Source organism: Lissotriton vulgaris, chromosome 2_1 (genome assembly GCF_964263255.1).
Source record: "Lissotriton vulgaris chromosome 2_1, aLisVul1.2, whole genome shotgun sequence".
NCBI lineage: Eukaryota > Metazoa > Chordata > Amphibia > Caudata > Salamandridae > Lissotriton > Lissotriton vulgaris.
The window spans coordinates 47164941-47181766 of record NC_141687.1 but is presented as its reverse complement, the minus strand read 5'-3'; the positions used below and the strand labels follow the sequence as shown (position 1 = coordinate 47181766).

General features: G+C 48.1%; 1 protein-coding gene across 1 annotated transcript in view; it reads right to left on the bottom strand.

Annotated features, from left to right (window-relative positions):
* SLC23A3 (solute carrier family 23 member 3) overlaps positions 1-16826 on the bottom strand; it is a 412559-nt gene that overhangs the window by 147504 nt on the left and 248229 nt on the right. Inside the window, exon 8 of the mRNA XM_086954432.1 lies at positions 810-1063. Within this exon, the coding sequence (XP_086810558.1) occupies positions 810-1063 (254 nt within the window). The remainder of the gene's footprint in view (positions 1-809; positions 1064-16826) is intronic.

Below are 16826 nucleotides of genomic sequence, written 5' to 3'. Positions count from 1 at the left end.
GGGATCTAAATCAGGCCCTTAGTCTCAAGGCAGACTTTCGACGAGTTGATAGTTCTGTGACACCAACTACGGCTCTGTGGTTTCCAGTTCAGGCTGCAAACCAGGTCCTCACCGGTCTACCATATCTCCCAACCCAAGCACTCCGAGACATCAAGATTGCAACTTGTGGCACTTCACAAAAACCTTTCAGTAGGTAAAATACAAACCAGTTGTGACACCTGCCACTGTTTGAGAATCAGGGTGGTCCTGGTACACAGGTTCTATGCTGTGCCCATCCAAAATGTTGCCTCCCACCACGCAGACTACAAAGCCCCATCCCCCAAACGTTTCATCACAACTATGTTCAGAAGGTCTCTCGAGGATGACCTCCCTAATGTTTATCTCCCAGAAGGGACCACGGCCACCACCGTCTTCCACCCCGTGGGATCTCATCCCACAATGAGATGGAGAGACTGCTCAGCGAGAGGTTTGCATGATAAACGGGAGGAGATGTAGACTACTGGCTAGAGTGCTGACATTGTTAGACTCTGGGTCAGCACTTGATCAGGGATATAGTGTTAGTCTGAAAAAAATCACAATGTGTTGCCTAGAGCAACTCCAATGACATGCTCAGGTGCTCCATTGCACCCTAATTGCCGTAATGCAGCCTCATCCAGACCTCTGATATCAGATTATTTGATGTACATCACCTGATATGCCTGCTAGAGTACACATCTATACTATATGAAATACAAAAATACAAAAAAAAACAATGTTCTGATGGGTTAGGAATCAACAAAGGATTAAAGGTCAACAAAGCTTGAGACTACCTGAGTGATTCCAACGTTGCAGGCGTTGGGAATACTGGAGGCCGCTCCGGAGATGCTCCCCAGCGTCCCACTCACGATGTTCCCCACAGCTTCCATGCACACGCCGCGGTTGCAGGCCTGGCGTGGGAGGGAGGGTGCTCGTAATACCCGTGTGCACAGCACGTAGCAGCCAAGGGAGTTTATGCTAGAAGAGATAGCCATGACAACACCCGCAGCCACTGAGCGGGTACTGAGCAGCGGCCAGCCCAACTCACCTACAATGAAGACAAGGAGAAAGAGAAGTTCATTGATATGGAGGAAACTTTCTCCAAGTAAAAGCTCACTTATCCTGAGAGGAAGCCCCACGATGGACAAGACCTACAAGCCCAAGAGTCTACTCCTTAAGTCATAGCTATTTCTTCTGCATGTGTCCAGCTAATGGATGTCAGATATTCCCTGGCTCCAAAGACTTTTTAATGTCCTTTTGACAACTAAAGGTCGCCTTGCAGCAAGACCCATAAAGCTGCAAAGTCAGAGCTTCTGGCATTTAGTGTCCTTTTTCCACCTTTACAGAACCATTCCATACATTTTTGCATTTACAAGTACATGTATACTTTTAAGTCTACTTTATCATATTTGGGGATTTATTTATTTATTGATGAAGTTTTATGCAGCGTGAAAAAGACCCTAATGGGTATCAGAGTGCTTTACAATGTTAAAGGTGACACAAAAAAAAGAATCCTTCATTCTTTTATCCCTCCACTATCCTTTTCAATCAAAATTAACAGACTAACTTGTTCGCTTTTCAAATTCCATATTCAACTATACTAATTCACCACTAATCCTTTATGGTTTCCAGAGCAGCATGCTACTTGCCAATAAAGCATATCAACATCCCATCAGGGTTCTAAACTCTTCCCTCTTTTCTACCCCTCCTCAACCCTTCTCAATCCAAATATCTGACTAACATATCCACCACTAAAATTACTTTCATGTTTCACCATACTAATTCAACACTAATTCTTATGGGTTCCAGAGTAGCGTCAGGGGTAGCAAGCGCTATATAAATACAAACCTCTTTCCCTTCTCTATACCGCCACCTACCCTTCTCTACCCAAATAACTGAATAACATATTCACTACTCAAATTACTTCATATTTTACTATACTCATTTTCAACACTAATCCTTTATGGGTTCCGCAGTGGCGTGCAATTCGCCAGAAAAGCGCTTCAACATCCATCAGGGGTAACTAGTGCTATATGAATGCAAACCTTTCTGCCCCTTTCATCCCTCCGCTATCCTTCTCACTCCAAATAACTGGCTAATATCCACCACTGAAATAACTTTCATATTTCACCATATTAATTCACCACTAATCCTTTATGGGCTTCTGGAGTAGCGTGATACTCGACAAAAAGCGCTTCAACACCCCATCAGGGGTAACAAGCACTATATAAATACAAACCTTTGTCCTCCTCTCTCCTTCTGCTATCATTCCAAATCCAAATAACTGACTAACCTATCCACCACTTAAAATGTACTTGCATGTTTCACTATACTAATTCAACACTAATCCTCTATGGGTCCCGGAGTAGCGTGCTACTCGCCGAAAAAGTGCTTCGACGCCTCGTCTGGGGTAGTAAGCGCTATATAAATGCAGTTACAATACAATACAATATAAAAAAAACATCATCATCAATGAAGGAATGGGTGAATGCCCTCAAGAGAACACCTAAGCTCCCAGGCCTACAACAACCTACACCAAATAATCACATAGTCTGAGAGAAATAAGCATGTGTGCAGAATATGGGGTAGATCTTGTCCTGTAAAATAGATCACATGTTCTGCAGCAGAAATTTGTTCAGCAGTATCCTTTTTACATCTTCCTTCATTGGCGCAGTTGAGGGGTTCATTGTAATCAGACGTGGTAGTGCATTCCAAATTCTCAGGCCAATACCTCAGAAGGCTCATTTATATGTTTTCTTTTGATAAGATGTTGATGGTTTTAGCAGTAGGGAACTGGAGCTCTTAGAAACTCTAACCCCCCCAGATACCTCTAGTTTTTTGTGCAAGTTATCTCTGAGTGTTGGAGTGGAGGGCTTTGTTTGGTCATGCAGGCAATTGTCAAAGGAATCCTTGCCTCATGTGGAAGCCAGTTCAGAGATTTAAGATCAGAAGTGATGCATTTGTTTCTTTTCGTTCGTGTAATGAGCCTAGCAGCAGAGTTAATAGAGGCACTTAGTAGAGCAAGCTTAGCTCTGAGTAGGCAGCATATGGTTGCACTCCTATAGTACAACTCGGGAATCACTAGAGCTTGAACAGTGGACTTGGAGTCATCCAGAGGTAAGAAGGGTTTCATTTTTCTTAAGATGCTCATGTGAAAATTCACTCCTTTAGTGGCAAAGCTGATGTGTTCCTGCACGTTTAGATTCCTGTCCAGCGTTGTTCTCAGAGATTTCTTTGACTCTATAATGTGTGGTACGCAGTTCAGCGACATCAGTTGTCTCATCCAATCTGCGATGTCCGGTGAGTGGGGCAATTAGGAGGAATTCTGTTTTTAGAGCATTTAGTTTGAGGTGGGTAGCAGTCAACCGGTTTTGCGTTTTTTGGTCGGTTGAGTTAAGAGACCTTGGGCCAGATGTAGGACACAAAATACCGGTCGGTATCTGCCGATTTTGGCTGTTACCGACCGGTATTTGGTTTTTGATATGTAGGGGGCCTAAATATTACAGAATCGTTACATTTACCGATTCGGTAAATTTACCGATTCGTTAAAATACCGAATCGGTAAAGTTACCGAATCGGTAAATCTAGATGTAGGTGACACTGAAAACAGTGCCACAGGCCCTTAAGAATTTGTTATTTACCACCAAATAATATTTGGTGGTAAATAACGAATTCCTGTGTACATGTACATCTGTGCATGTACACCTGTGCCATGTGGCACACATACATGGCCCTAAGGGCATGTATGTGTGAGACATGGCACACAAGCCAGTATCAGGGGTGCAACAGGGTGTCAAAGTGACACCCTGTCCCCCTTGACAATTCAGTAATTTTGCCGAATCGGTATTTACCGATTCGGCAATTGACATTGACTCCTATGGGCCTCAAGGCTCATAGGAATCAATGGCAATTACCGAATCGGTAAATACCGATTCGGTAATTACCAAATCATACCGATTCGGTAAAAATTACCGAATTATTTACTACATCTCATTTACCGAATCTAGAATACCGAATCGGTAAAATTCGGTATTCTAGAGTCGGTAAATGAGATTTACCTACATCGGCCCTTAATATCTTCAGGGGAAGATATTTTTAAGTACACTTGGGTGTCATCTGCGTACATGTGAAAGTGGATGTTCAATACATTCAACAATTCGGATAGAGGTTCCATGAGCAAGTTAAAGAGAGTGGGTGAGAGCGAAGACCCTTAAGGGACCCCAAAAATGACCTGCGTGGGGTTGGATAGGGACATATTGACATTCATTCTTTGAGTTCTGTTGAGAAAAGAGGTAAACCAGTAAACAACTGACCCCGATAGTCTCATCCTATGTTTGAGTAGGTCTAGGAGGCTGTCATGTTTGACAGTATTGAAGGCTGGCGAGTGGTCAAGGAGGATAAGAAGGCAGCATTCGTTCTGATCCAGCATTCTTAAGGCCTCATCTGCTTTGTATGCGAGCGCCGATTCAGTACTGTGGCCATGGCGGAAGGTGGATTGGAATTGATCTAGGAGATTGAATTGGTCAATGTGTTTGCACAGTTGTACATGTACACATTTCTCAAGGAGCTTAGCTAGTTTTGGAATTATAGAGATCAGGTGGAAGTTGTTTAAGTCTGAGAGGTCTTTAGTATTTTTTTTTTTTTTAATGGAGGTAACCTGCCCCGCTTTACGGCAATCATGGATCGATCCTTGGAGTAGTGGGGCATTAACTATTTTAGTCTACATAGGGAGTAAGGACATTTTGATCTGACTAAAGACTTTAGTTGGTCAGGGTCGCTAACGTGGTTTGAGGGTTTTAGTGCTGTTCGGATTTTGAGAACGGCCCCTGCCTCAAAAGTTTTGAATGTACTCCACGAAGCTTTGTCAGTCAGTGAAAATTCTTTATTTTGCAATGTTTCCAACGCATACAAAGTACACAAAAAACACCCAACAATAATAAAAATATATGTATAGTTTGTGATACTTAATAAAAGCAAGGTTAGAATCCATATATAAAATCCTAAATTTAAAAAGACAACCATCGTAAAATTGTAAAGTGAGTTGTGTCATCAGCAATAATCAACACTCGCCTCACTTTTGACCTTCACTCTCCCATTCTGTCATGGCCCTTCTGCTATTCAGAGAGGACCAGAGAAATGAGGCGGTAGCATGACATACAAAGGGATTAATCAATTGTTTTAATAAAATGAACATTGTTTAAAATAGAATTTACGCATAAGAGAGACAATAAACATTTTTCATTGTAGATCGTAAAAACTGCAAAAAAAACATAAATGCAAATCTGACCGGGCTGACCCTTCATCACAGGGACAAACTGGCATATCGTTTAAGAATACATATTCTTTGGAAAACCCATCATCCAAGGAATGAGATTCATACAGAACTTCACTAGGAAAAACGATGTTGGGGATTTGACACAAATACTAAGGGCCTGATTCTGATGCGGGTTGGAAAGCTTCCCGACCGAACCGGTTTGGAAATGGTTTACGACCCACTCGGATCGGAGAGTCCGATCGACGGAGTACGATGCATCCGGATGCTTCCAGATACGATTTGGTTGGACTCCTGTTGACTTCAATGGGAGCATATCTTCCTAACCGCATCATAATTAGGCCCTGGGTCGGGAAGACACGTTCCCGATCCAATTTGGAAGGAGCAAATGCCATTAGGGGGCCTTGCTAACTGCATCAGAATCAGGCCCTGGGTAGGAATGCTTTCCTAACCGCATCAGAATCAGGCCCTTGGTATGATTCGCCGACCTGAGTGGAGAGGGGGCACATAAGGTATATCTTTACTGAGGGTTTATCACGGCTTGATTCTCCTCTCTCTCCTGCAGTCTTCTCTAAAAAGATGTGTTTAAATCTTGCTTTTGACACAGTGGTACAGCTGGATGGATTAACATACAGATCTCCCAAACCCACAATTCCCAGCGTAGATTTCACCTATTGCAACCAAGGGATCTCATGTACATTCTCTAGGGCTAAACAGTCCCTAATCATATATTAGGTCAGGTTAATAGCATCTCTCCTCCAAATCGAGTGCCATTTCAAAATAGGTGCTAACCTCAGATGCCAGAAAGCTACGGGCCTCAAGTTCAATATGACAATTATAATTTGAACAGTCACTTGGGAGGGCTAGTAATCGATTATAAAAACCATCCTCTCATTCTTTGTAAAGGGTCCATTGTCGCCAAACCCCACACCCCAGCTCCATTTGTCGCTATGCAGATAGTTTTTGCGGCGTGCACCTTTTTTATTGCCTTGATAGGCTTAGAGCCCAGCTTCCTAATAAAGTTAAAAATGGCCCTTACACTTTTTTTCCATAACTAGATCTCTGTTGTCCACCATGTTTGACTGTGTGTGTTTTCTATCGAACAAGATCCCCAAGTAGGAAAAGTTGTCCACCACTGCCAGCCTGCATGACTCTACATGGAATGCTGGAATTCTGTTGAGGTGTACCCCTGCCACTAATACGAAGGATTTAGATTCATTAACGCGAATGTCCAGACTAATCATAAACTTTGAGTAGGCCTCTATATGTTTTTGTAGTGCCACCCCAGTTCTTGCAATTAGCACTGCTGCATCTGCACTAATGCAGTATAGGGAGGAGCACTGCATTAAAAGTGGGTACATCTTTTGTAGACCCAGTCACAGCTGCCTGCACCCCATTAGTATAGATTGAAAATAAAAAGGGGGCAAGAACGCAGCCCAGTCTTACACCCCATTTCATTAAGAAATCCCTTGTGCACTCTGTTGTGTCCTATGTAGAAAGACGCCAGGATGTATATTTAGGTCTTCTTTATTAAGGCTTCAGTTCAGGATACATCTGTCTTGACTCCAGCCAGCCTAGTGTGGCACCAGCCCCACCAGGAGCAGCCTGCCCGCTGCTCAGCCCATCTCTAACTGCCAACACTCATCCACTCAGACACCCCGGCCTTCCTCGCATCACAGGCACACCAACATACCAATGACCAACTCACACTCTGGCTGAGCAGTTAGAGGCAGCAGGGCTAGAGTAGATGTTATACAAGTATGTAGGGTATAACATTATCCCTTTTTCCTTAAACAAAAGCAAAAAGGAAACAGGAGAACTATACACAGGTAAAGTAATGGAACAAATCTAAAAGATGCAGCCAAAAGGACAGAGCACCAAAGAAGATAGAACTATAAAAGCAAGAAAGGATGGTTAAAATACAGCATCATAAGATTGAGCAACAATATCCACAATCCTCCCCCATGCAAAAATATGAAAACTATTTGAAGAGTGAGAAAATAATTCTGTAAGAATATAAAATGTAACATTCGAAGTAAACACCGTAAGCAAATGCATACAGACGCAAAGGGCAATACACACTGCAACTACAATCCCAAAAGTAAGGAAACAAAATGTATATGGGTCGTCACCCATAAAACACCCGAGAAGGGCTGTCCTGAACCTCCTCAGAAGCGGTTGCTCCCTTGCTCCCTTGCTGGTATCGTATCGCCACACTGCTGCCAGACTGAACAAAGATTTTTAAAACGCTGTCCTTTGCTCGCATTGACCCCTGCATTATTCTTTCACTTGTTCCTCATTAGCATAGCATCGTAGCGCGATTGCAGACGCTGAGCGCTTATTACCTGGATTTGTATCTGTCTGTGCATTGCTGCCTGTGACTGCATTAATTGTTTTTTCTGCTGGATATTGCGACGCTTCCTCTCTGTCCTAATTAAATATCCCAGCCTCGTCCTGTTTGGCTTTGGGGTCGCTGCCATTTTGTTGATTGTTGTTGCTTCCCAGCACCGCCTCTCCACCCCGCTCCCGCCTCCCTGCTGGGACACCCCTTGTAGGAGAGTAGGGTCTGCAATCCTATGATCACCCAGATTATTTGCTTTTGTTTCACTGGTTTACGACTTTCTCTGGCTGTGGGCCTGCCAATCAGACCCACAGCCTGGCTGTTCTCTTTCTAAATTACGATATGTACCCTAGGTGCATCTACCAATTGGTACTGGGCCACCTTATCAGACCCCGTAACGCAGGGCATAGGTGTACCCAGGGCCGCCAGGGGCTGCAGCATGTATTATGCCACCCCTGGCTGGCCTCCTAAATTTGACACAACTGGCTGCATGACAGCTGGGGCAAAGTCGTGTAATCACCCTTTGCTTTAGGTATAGTAGCTCTATATCTAACCATACAATGGACACCCGAGTTCCTATCAGTCACTCCTATGGCAGGCCTTGACAATCCTGAAGGCAGAGTGCGTGGGCTCGTGTGAACTAAGGTTCTGGCCCGAGCCCGGTTGCAGCTTGCGGAATCAAGACCCAATGGCTGTTCCATGATAACGCGTACCACATCGGTAACTTCGGTGTCGCGTTATCAAGACATGTCGAGTAAGGTGTCATACGAATCGGGATGCTGCCCTCTCACCAACTCTGGCGACGAGGTTAGCATTCCGCCCTTCTAGAGGGACACGACATGTACGTAACTGTGAACCCCGGTTAAAGTTAACTAAAGCCTCAGCTCCACAAAATGGATGCTGCCACCACAGACACGAGTCTGACCTCCTGCTGCTGGGAGTCCTTCCAGCGAGGAGCGCTTGGACAAAGGGTTTCCTGTCGAGGGCGGTGTTCGCACCGTCCCAGACAGGGTTTGTGTATTCTGGGTAGGTAGGGCTTTTGCGAGAAGGTGACTGCGGAGTGGCACCCCGGTGCTCACTACGCATCTGCCGGTCAGAACCAGTTCCAGGGGCCCCAGCCCTGGCCTGGGGAAAGTCCGGCAGGGGAGAGGGGTGTAACTACCTCCCTTCCTGGTCCCACCCTTAGGGCAGGACCTAGTCATGTACCCACCCCTTTCTTTAGAATAAAGGCCGGAGCGGGGACCCTTCCAAATTAGATCATCTTTGAATCAAGAACTACTTTCTACGAAAGGACACTCAAGACTCTTCTCAAGATTTCTCCCTTGTGACTAAGGAGTAGTCACCCTGCATCAGCGGGCACCATCTAAGAACTCTGCGGTTTGCTGCAAGTCCTTCCTCAAGGATCCGACGGCCCAGCTCGACGAGAACCGGCTTCCCTGGCACCTCTGACCTCTACCCACGTCATCAGCTCAGCTGTGATCTGTGGGTGCGACGAGACCTCGAGGGACCGGCCATCATCAGAACCTGCACGCTCTTAAACCAGCACGACCATCGAAGCGATTCCCTGGTGAGTGCTCTGGGGTCCGAGAAGCCCCGACCCTGAGCCGCTCCAGCACCGAAGTGCAGTCTCCCAGCATCTCCACGATCTGCGTGGGGCCCTTCTGCTCGCTACTCAGCACGTTGTCTGGTCACTAGCCGCTGGCTTGTGCCCTTCTGTGACGACATCCGACAATCAACACTGCTGGTCTGGTTGCTCCAGACTGGCCCTTGCTTCCATCTTTGCGAGAAGCACCCCGGACCCTCCTGGTCCACTCAAGACGCCATCTTAGGCCCACCACGTGGCCCTGAGATCTGCCAAGGCTTGTTGCCCCATCCTGGGCCCAGCGACGCCGACAGCATCATCCTTCGTGGGACAGCTCGCACCTCCGCCGTGGTCGCCGACAACGCCTCCTGGTCCGTGAGACTGCAGAGCCTAGCGTCGCCCACTCACCTGGTCGAGGTGACGGCCAACCGGTGCCTTCCTGGTACCCTCTGACTACTGGCTAGTAGTACGAACTTGGTCCCCTCTGCTTTCAGGCATCATCAAACTCTGATCCAGGCTTGGATCTCTACGAACTATTCAGCACTGGTCGCCGGCCAGCAACTCCTTTCTTCCGGCTCCTGGCTCGTCAGCGAAGACCCCGACGCCTGTAAGACTTGTGCAGCCGCAACCCTCGTGGCTAGGTAACTCGGCATTTCGGTGCCTGCATAGCCTCTTTACTCTAGGGTCCCGAGTCCCTCGCTTCCGACTTGCCTTATCGGGTCCGCCCGAGACCTTAAACTTTCCGTGTCCTCGGACACTTGTTTTAATTGTGCACTTGAAGTATTTTCCTAAGAGATTGGTTTGTGCTTAGTACCCTGTCCTCATAAAGAGTCCAGGGCTGTTGTGAATCTTAATAAATATCCTGTTTATTTTCATAACACTTATGTGGTGTCCTTTCACTGGGTGTTCAAGGGGTACATGTGTGGTAAACAGCTGGCTTAACGCGCCCTCTCGAGTCTTTAGCCTTAGACTGCTCGTATCCACGCTACTAGGATAGCTGGTCTATAGGTTGACTTACAACCAAACACCATAAGGGTCGTTGGAACGATACATAGCGGTCGCTAGAATAGCGAACGTTGCATATCGGGCCAACTTCTCACATTGGTGAGCAGCGGTTGGGATTTGAGCTTGCTGTTGTTTTACCACACGTATCCTAAGAATATCTTGGTGAAAGATCGCATAAGTACTGTTAGTACACATAACCAAAGCTTAGAATACTCTGAGTTCTACTGAACCAGCTGTTGTAGCTCCTCAAGGCGTAGCACACCTTGGCTGCAACTCTTAGCAAGGGAACAGTAGGTAAACACGTAGTGTAGGTAGGTGCATCACTTACACCACACTAGAAACAGTATGTCGGACAAAGGAGGAAACTCTGAGTCTCCCCTTGTGTCAGTTGACCCTCCACAGGTCATCCCTTCAAGATATACTGTGCTGAGCTTCAAGGAGTTAAGACAGGTGTGTCACTCCCGGAAGATCAAGCAGGGGTCTAACCCCACCACGTCCTTTCTGATTGGTCTCTTGGAGACTTATGATGCCAGAAAAGCTGAGACCCGTCTTAGCTCTTCTAATCCAGAAGGAGACATGCCTCCCCTCGAGGGAACCAGAGACGATCCTGACCTCATCCACCTCGCAACTGAGAACGAAGATGTGGAGGATGATGAGGATGAGGATCCCTCTGGGGATGAGGCAGATAAGGGACAGGTAGAAGTCGTCAGACTAAGCAGGTCCAACTTAAGCAAACATGATAGCGGTACTGGGGGACCCCTGGGGCCACTATCAGGTCAGCTTAACATGGGGAATGGACGAGCCCGATCTCTGTCAAGAGACTCTGGCAGATCCCTTCAAACCAATGGCTCTCGCAACTCTTCTCAGAGAGGGATGACGTCCCCTCAGCGGAGAGTGTACGAAGCTAAGGAAAGGGCAGCTAATCTGAGGATCGAAAGGGAAGAACTTGCCCTGGCCAAAGAAAGGCTTGCCTTTGCGAGAGAGCAACAGTTAAGTGGGGTAGTCCCCACTGGTGGCAGCAATGTACCTAGCAATAGGGAAAAGAGTTTCGATACGAAACACCTTGGTAAGATAGTGCCCCCCTTTAAACAAGGGGACGACATCCACAAATGGATTACTGCTTTGGAGAGGGCCTGCACTGTGCAAGGTGTTCCCCAGAGTCAGTGGGCAGCTATCTTGTGGCTCTCCTTTGAAGGTAAAGGAAGAGACAAGCTCCTCACCACAAGGGTGGAGGATGCGAACGATTACCAAGTCTTGAAAAATACACTCGTTGAAGGGTTCGGCCTAACCACTGAGCAGTACAGGGTGCTGTTCAGGGATACCCAGAAAACGCAGTCTCAAGATTGGTCTGACTTTGTCGATTGTGCCACTAAGGCTTTTGAGGGCTGGTTGCTGGGCAGTAAGGTTACTGATTACAAAGGATTGTATAATTTGATGATGAGAGAACAAATTTTAAACAATTGTCAGAACCAGTTGTTGCATCAGCATCTTGTCGACTCGGATCTGACCTCTCCCCAAGAATTGGGAAAGAAGGCAGACAGATGGGTTCACACGAGAGTTAAACAGAACCAGGGCCAGAATCAAGGTGGTCAGAAGAAAGCAGACCAGAAGGGTAAAGATTCTAAGGGGGAACAAAATGACCAGAAGTCTTCGGCAGGTCAGGCTCCCCAAAAGAAGAAAGAAGGCCAATCCAAAAGATGGTGCCAGTACTGTAAAAGTAAATCTCACTGGTTTAGTGAGTGCACCAAGAAAGGAGGAGGGCAGACTCCTGCCACTGCAGCCCCTAAGGCACCTGTGCCCCCTAGTACAGTCAGCAGTGGTAGTGCGCCTCCCAAGGGTTTAGTAGGGTTAACCCTGGGTTCTGAGGGGCGTGACAACTTAGTTGGCACACTCACTCAGGCTGTCCTTGTCAGTACAGGGGACGCGGACGTGTCCCCTGACATAAGTCCCAATACCTTGGGCAAATACAGACAGACGCCTTTTATAAATGGAAAGATGGCTCAGGCCTATAGGGACACTTGTGCCAGCGTCACCATGGTGACGCCTAACTTTGTGGACCCTGGACAGATCATGCCAGGTACAGAATTCCTGGTGACCAATGCAAGCAATGTCACTACCAATCACAGTATGGCAATTGTAGCTTTCTCCTGGGGAGGGGTAACTGGCCAAAAGAAGGTTGTAGTTAGTCCAGACCTCCCAGTGGATTGTTTTTTGGGCAATGATTTGGAGTCATCACAATGGTCAGAAGTGGAGCACCGGACTCACATGGAAATGTTAGGTTTGCCAGCACATGTGTTCGCTGTGACCAGGTCACAGGTCAGGAAATGCCCCACTGAACAGGTGCTGGATCCTGGAACAACGGACCAGACACCTCCCAAGAAAAAGAGCAGTAGGGTTAAGGCTGCGCCTTCCCCCTTGCCCCAGGTCGTGGATCAAGTCTCAGAGGAGGCTGACCTACAGGAATTGAGGGAAACTGAGCCTAGGGAGTTCGAACTTGATCAAGTTGAATTCTTGGGTTCAGGGGGACCCTCAAGGGAAGACCTGGGGAAGGACCAGTTAGACTGCCCTTCTCTTGAACCCCTCAGACAGCAGGCTGCTGCTGAGGCTGCTGGGAACGCCACAGGTACCCACAAGGTATACTGGGAAGATGGACTCCTGTACACTGAGTCAAGAGACCCCAAGCCTGGCATGACCAGGAGGCTGGTTGTACCCTTGTCTCAGCGTGGTTTCCTACTTACCTTGGCCCACGAGATTCCCTTAGCAGGTCACTTAGGCCAAACGAAAACGTGGGACAGGCTTGTCTCACACTTTCACTGGCCTCATATGAACGAAGATACCAAGGAGTTTTGCCGCTCCTGTGTCACTTGCCAAGCCAGTGGTAAGTCAGGTGGCATGACAAAGGCCCCCCTTATACTAATGCCTGTGGTGGGGGTGCCCTTTGAACGGGTGGGGATCGACATCGTCGGTCCCATGGAACCACCAACAGCATCAGGGCACAAGTTTATACTGGTGGTAGTGGATCATGCCACCAGGTATCCTGAAGCTATTCCCCTTAGGACCACTACAGCACCTGTTGTGGCAAGAGCCCTAGTTGGAGTATTCTCCAGAGTGGGCTTCCCTAAGGAGGTCGTCTCCGACAGAGGTGCAAACTTTATGTCGAGCTACTTAACTGCTATGTGCAAGGAATGTGGTGTCAACTACAAGTTCACTACACCCTATCATCCACAATGCAATGGGCTTGTTGAGAGATTCAACAGGACCCTTAAAGGGATGATTCATGGACTACCTGAAAAGCTTCGGCGTAGATGGGACGTCCTGATCCCCTGCCTCTTGTTCGCCTACAGAGAAGTCCCACAGAAGGGGGTTGGCTACAGCCCTTTTGAACTTTTGTACGGGCATCCTGTAAGAGGACCCCTGTGTTTGGTGAAGGAAGGATGGGAGAGACCTCTCAAAAAGCCTGCAGCCAACATAGTGGACTATGTGCTTGGCCTCCGCTCGCGGATGGCTGAATACATGGAGAAGGCATCTGAAAACCTTAAGGCCAGCCAAGAACTCCAGAAAGCTTGGCATGACCAAAAGGCTGTCTTGACTGTTTACCAGCCCGGACAGAAGGTGTGGGTGTTGGAGCCAGTGGTCCCAGCAGCACTCAAGGACAAATGGTCCGGGCCCTACACCATCCTGGAGAAAAAGGGAGAGGTCACCTACCTGGTCGACCTGGGAACTCCCGGGAGCCCCCACAGGGTGCTTCATGTCAACAGGCTCAAGGCATATGTCGACAGGAAGGACATGAGTTTGCTCATGGCCCTAGATGAGGGACAGGAAGAAGAGAGTGACCCTCTCCCCGACCTGCTCACTCAGAATCCTGACGATGGATCGGTAGATGGTGTTGTCTTTTGTGGCAGCCTCTCCGAACGTCAACGGAGCGACTGTAAACAGGTTCTTCAGTCGTTCAGACATATGTTTTCTCTAACACCCAGCCAGACCGATTGGTGCACCCATGAGGTTGACACTGGTGACAGCTTGCCCGTTAAGAGTAAAATCTACTGGCAGCCTGATCACGTTAGAGACTGCATCAAGAGTGAAGTGCAGAAAATGTTGGAGCTGGGAGTCATTGAACCCTCGGACAGCCCTTGGGCTAGTCCCGTAGTTCTAGTGCCGAAACCTCACACCCAGGGTGGTAAGAGAGAGATGAGGTTTTGCGTAGACTACAGGGGTCTCAATGCAGTCACTAAGACTGACGCCCACCCAATACCGAGGGCAGACGAGCTTATCGATAGATTGGCCTCGGCCAACTACTTAAGTACGTTTGACTTGACAGCTGGGTATTGGCAAATCAGGTTAGCTGAGGACGCCAAGCCTAAAACCGCATTTTCAACCCCTGGTGGGCATTATCAGTTCGTGGTGATGCCCTTTGGTCTGAAAAAAGCACCTGCCACCTTCCAAAGGTTGGTGAATCAAGTCCTTACTGGGCTGGATGACTTCTGTGCGGCGTATCTTGACGATATTGCTGTCTTTAGCTCCACCTGGGAGGATCACCTGGTCCACCTGCGGAAAGTGTTAGAGGCCCTGCAAGCCGCAGGCCTCACTATCAAGGCCACCAAGTGCCAGATAGGGCAGACACAGGTTGTATACCTGGGCCACCTTGTAGGTGGAGGCCAGGTTCAGCCACTGGAGAGCAAGATACAGTCAATCAGGGACTGGGCTCCTCCAACCACCCAGACTCAGGTTCGAGCTTTCTTGGGCCTGACTGGATACTACCGGAAGTTTGTCAGGAACTATGGTTCCATCGTGACACCATTAAACGAACTGACAAGCAAGAAAATGCCAAAAAAGGTTCAGTGGACAGCGAGCTGTCAAAAAGCATTCGATGACCTAAAGCAGGCCATGTGCACGGCGCCTATCCTCAAGAGTCCGGACTACTCCAAACCATTCATTGTCCAAACAGATGCTTCTGAGTTGGGTGTGGGAGCTGTTCTTTCTCAACTGACTTTTGACGGTTAAGACCAGCCCATTGCTTTTATAAGCAGAAGGCTGACCCCTAGAGAGAAAAATTGGTCAGCTATTGAGAGGGAGGCCTTTGCTGTGGTTTGGGCCCTGAAGAAGCTGAGGCCATACTTGTTTGGCACTCACTTCAAGATTCAGACCGACCATAAGCCCCTCTTGTGGCTAAATCAGATGAAGGGTGAAAACCCCAAACTGCTAAGGTGGTCCATTTCCCTACAGGGGATGGACTTTACAGTGGAACATAGACCTGGTACTGATCATGGCAATGCCGATGGGCTCTCCAGATATTTCCACTTAGAACAAGAAGACACACCTGGTCAAGGTTAGCTTATTGTTCCGACGTTTGGGGGGGGGTCATGTAGGAGAGTAGGGTCTGCAATCCTATGATCACCCAGATTTTTTGCTTTTGTTTCACTGGTTTACGACTTTCTCTGGCTGTGGGCCTGCCAATCAGACCCACAGCCTGGCTGTTCTCTTTCTAAATTACGATATGTACCCTAGGTGCATCTACCAATTGGTACTGGGCCACCTTATCAGACCCCGTAACGCAGGGCATAGGTGTACCCAGGGCCGCCAGGGGCTGCAGCATGTATTATGCCACCCCTGGCTGGCCTCCTAAATTTGACACAACTGGCTGCATGACAGCTGGGGCAAAGTCGTGTAATCACCCTTTGCTTTAGGTATAGTAGCTCTATATCTAACCATACAATGGACACCCGAGTTCCTATCAGTCACTCCTATGGCAGGCCTTGACAATCCTGAAGGCAGAGTGCGTGGGCTCGTGTGAACTAAGGTTCTGGCCCGAGCCGAGCCCGGTTGCAGCTTGCGGAATCAAGACCCAATGGCTGTTCCATGATAACGCGTACCACATCGGTAACTTCGGTGTCGCGTTATCAAGACATGTCGAGTAAGGTGTCATACGAATCGGGATGCTGCCCTCTCACCAACTCTGGCGACGAGGTTAGCATTCCGCCCTTCTAGAGGGACACGACATGTACGTAACTGTGAACCCCGGTTAAAGTTAACTAAAGCCTCAGCTCCACAAAATGGATGCTGCCACCACAGACACGAGTCTGACCTCCTGCTGCTGGGAGTCCTTCCAGCGAGGAGCGCTTGGACAAAGGGTTTCCTGTCGAGGGCGGTGTTCGCACCGTCCCAGACAGGGTTTGTGTATTCTGGGTAGGTAGGGCTTTTGCGAGAAGGTGACTGCGGAGTGGCACCCCGGTGCTCACTACGCATCTGCCGGTCAGAACCAGTTACAGGGGCGCCAGCCCTGGCCTGGGGAAAGTCCGGCAGGGGAGAGGGGTGTAACTACCTCCCTTCCTGGTCCCACCCTTAGGGCAGGACCTAGTCATGTACCCACCCCTTTCTTTAGAATAAAGGCCGGAGCGGGGACCCTTCCAAATTAGATCATCTTTGAATCAAGAACTACTTTCTACGAAAGGACACTCAAGACTCTTCTCAAGATTTCTCCCTTGTGACTAAGGAGTAGTCACCCTGCATCAGCGGGCACCATCTAAGAACTCTGCGGTTTGCTGCAAGTCCTTCCTCAAGGATCCGACGGCCCAGCTCGACGAGAACCGGCTTCCCTGGCACCTCTGACCTCT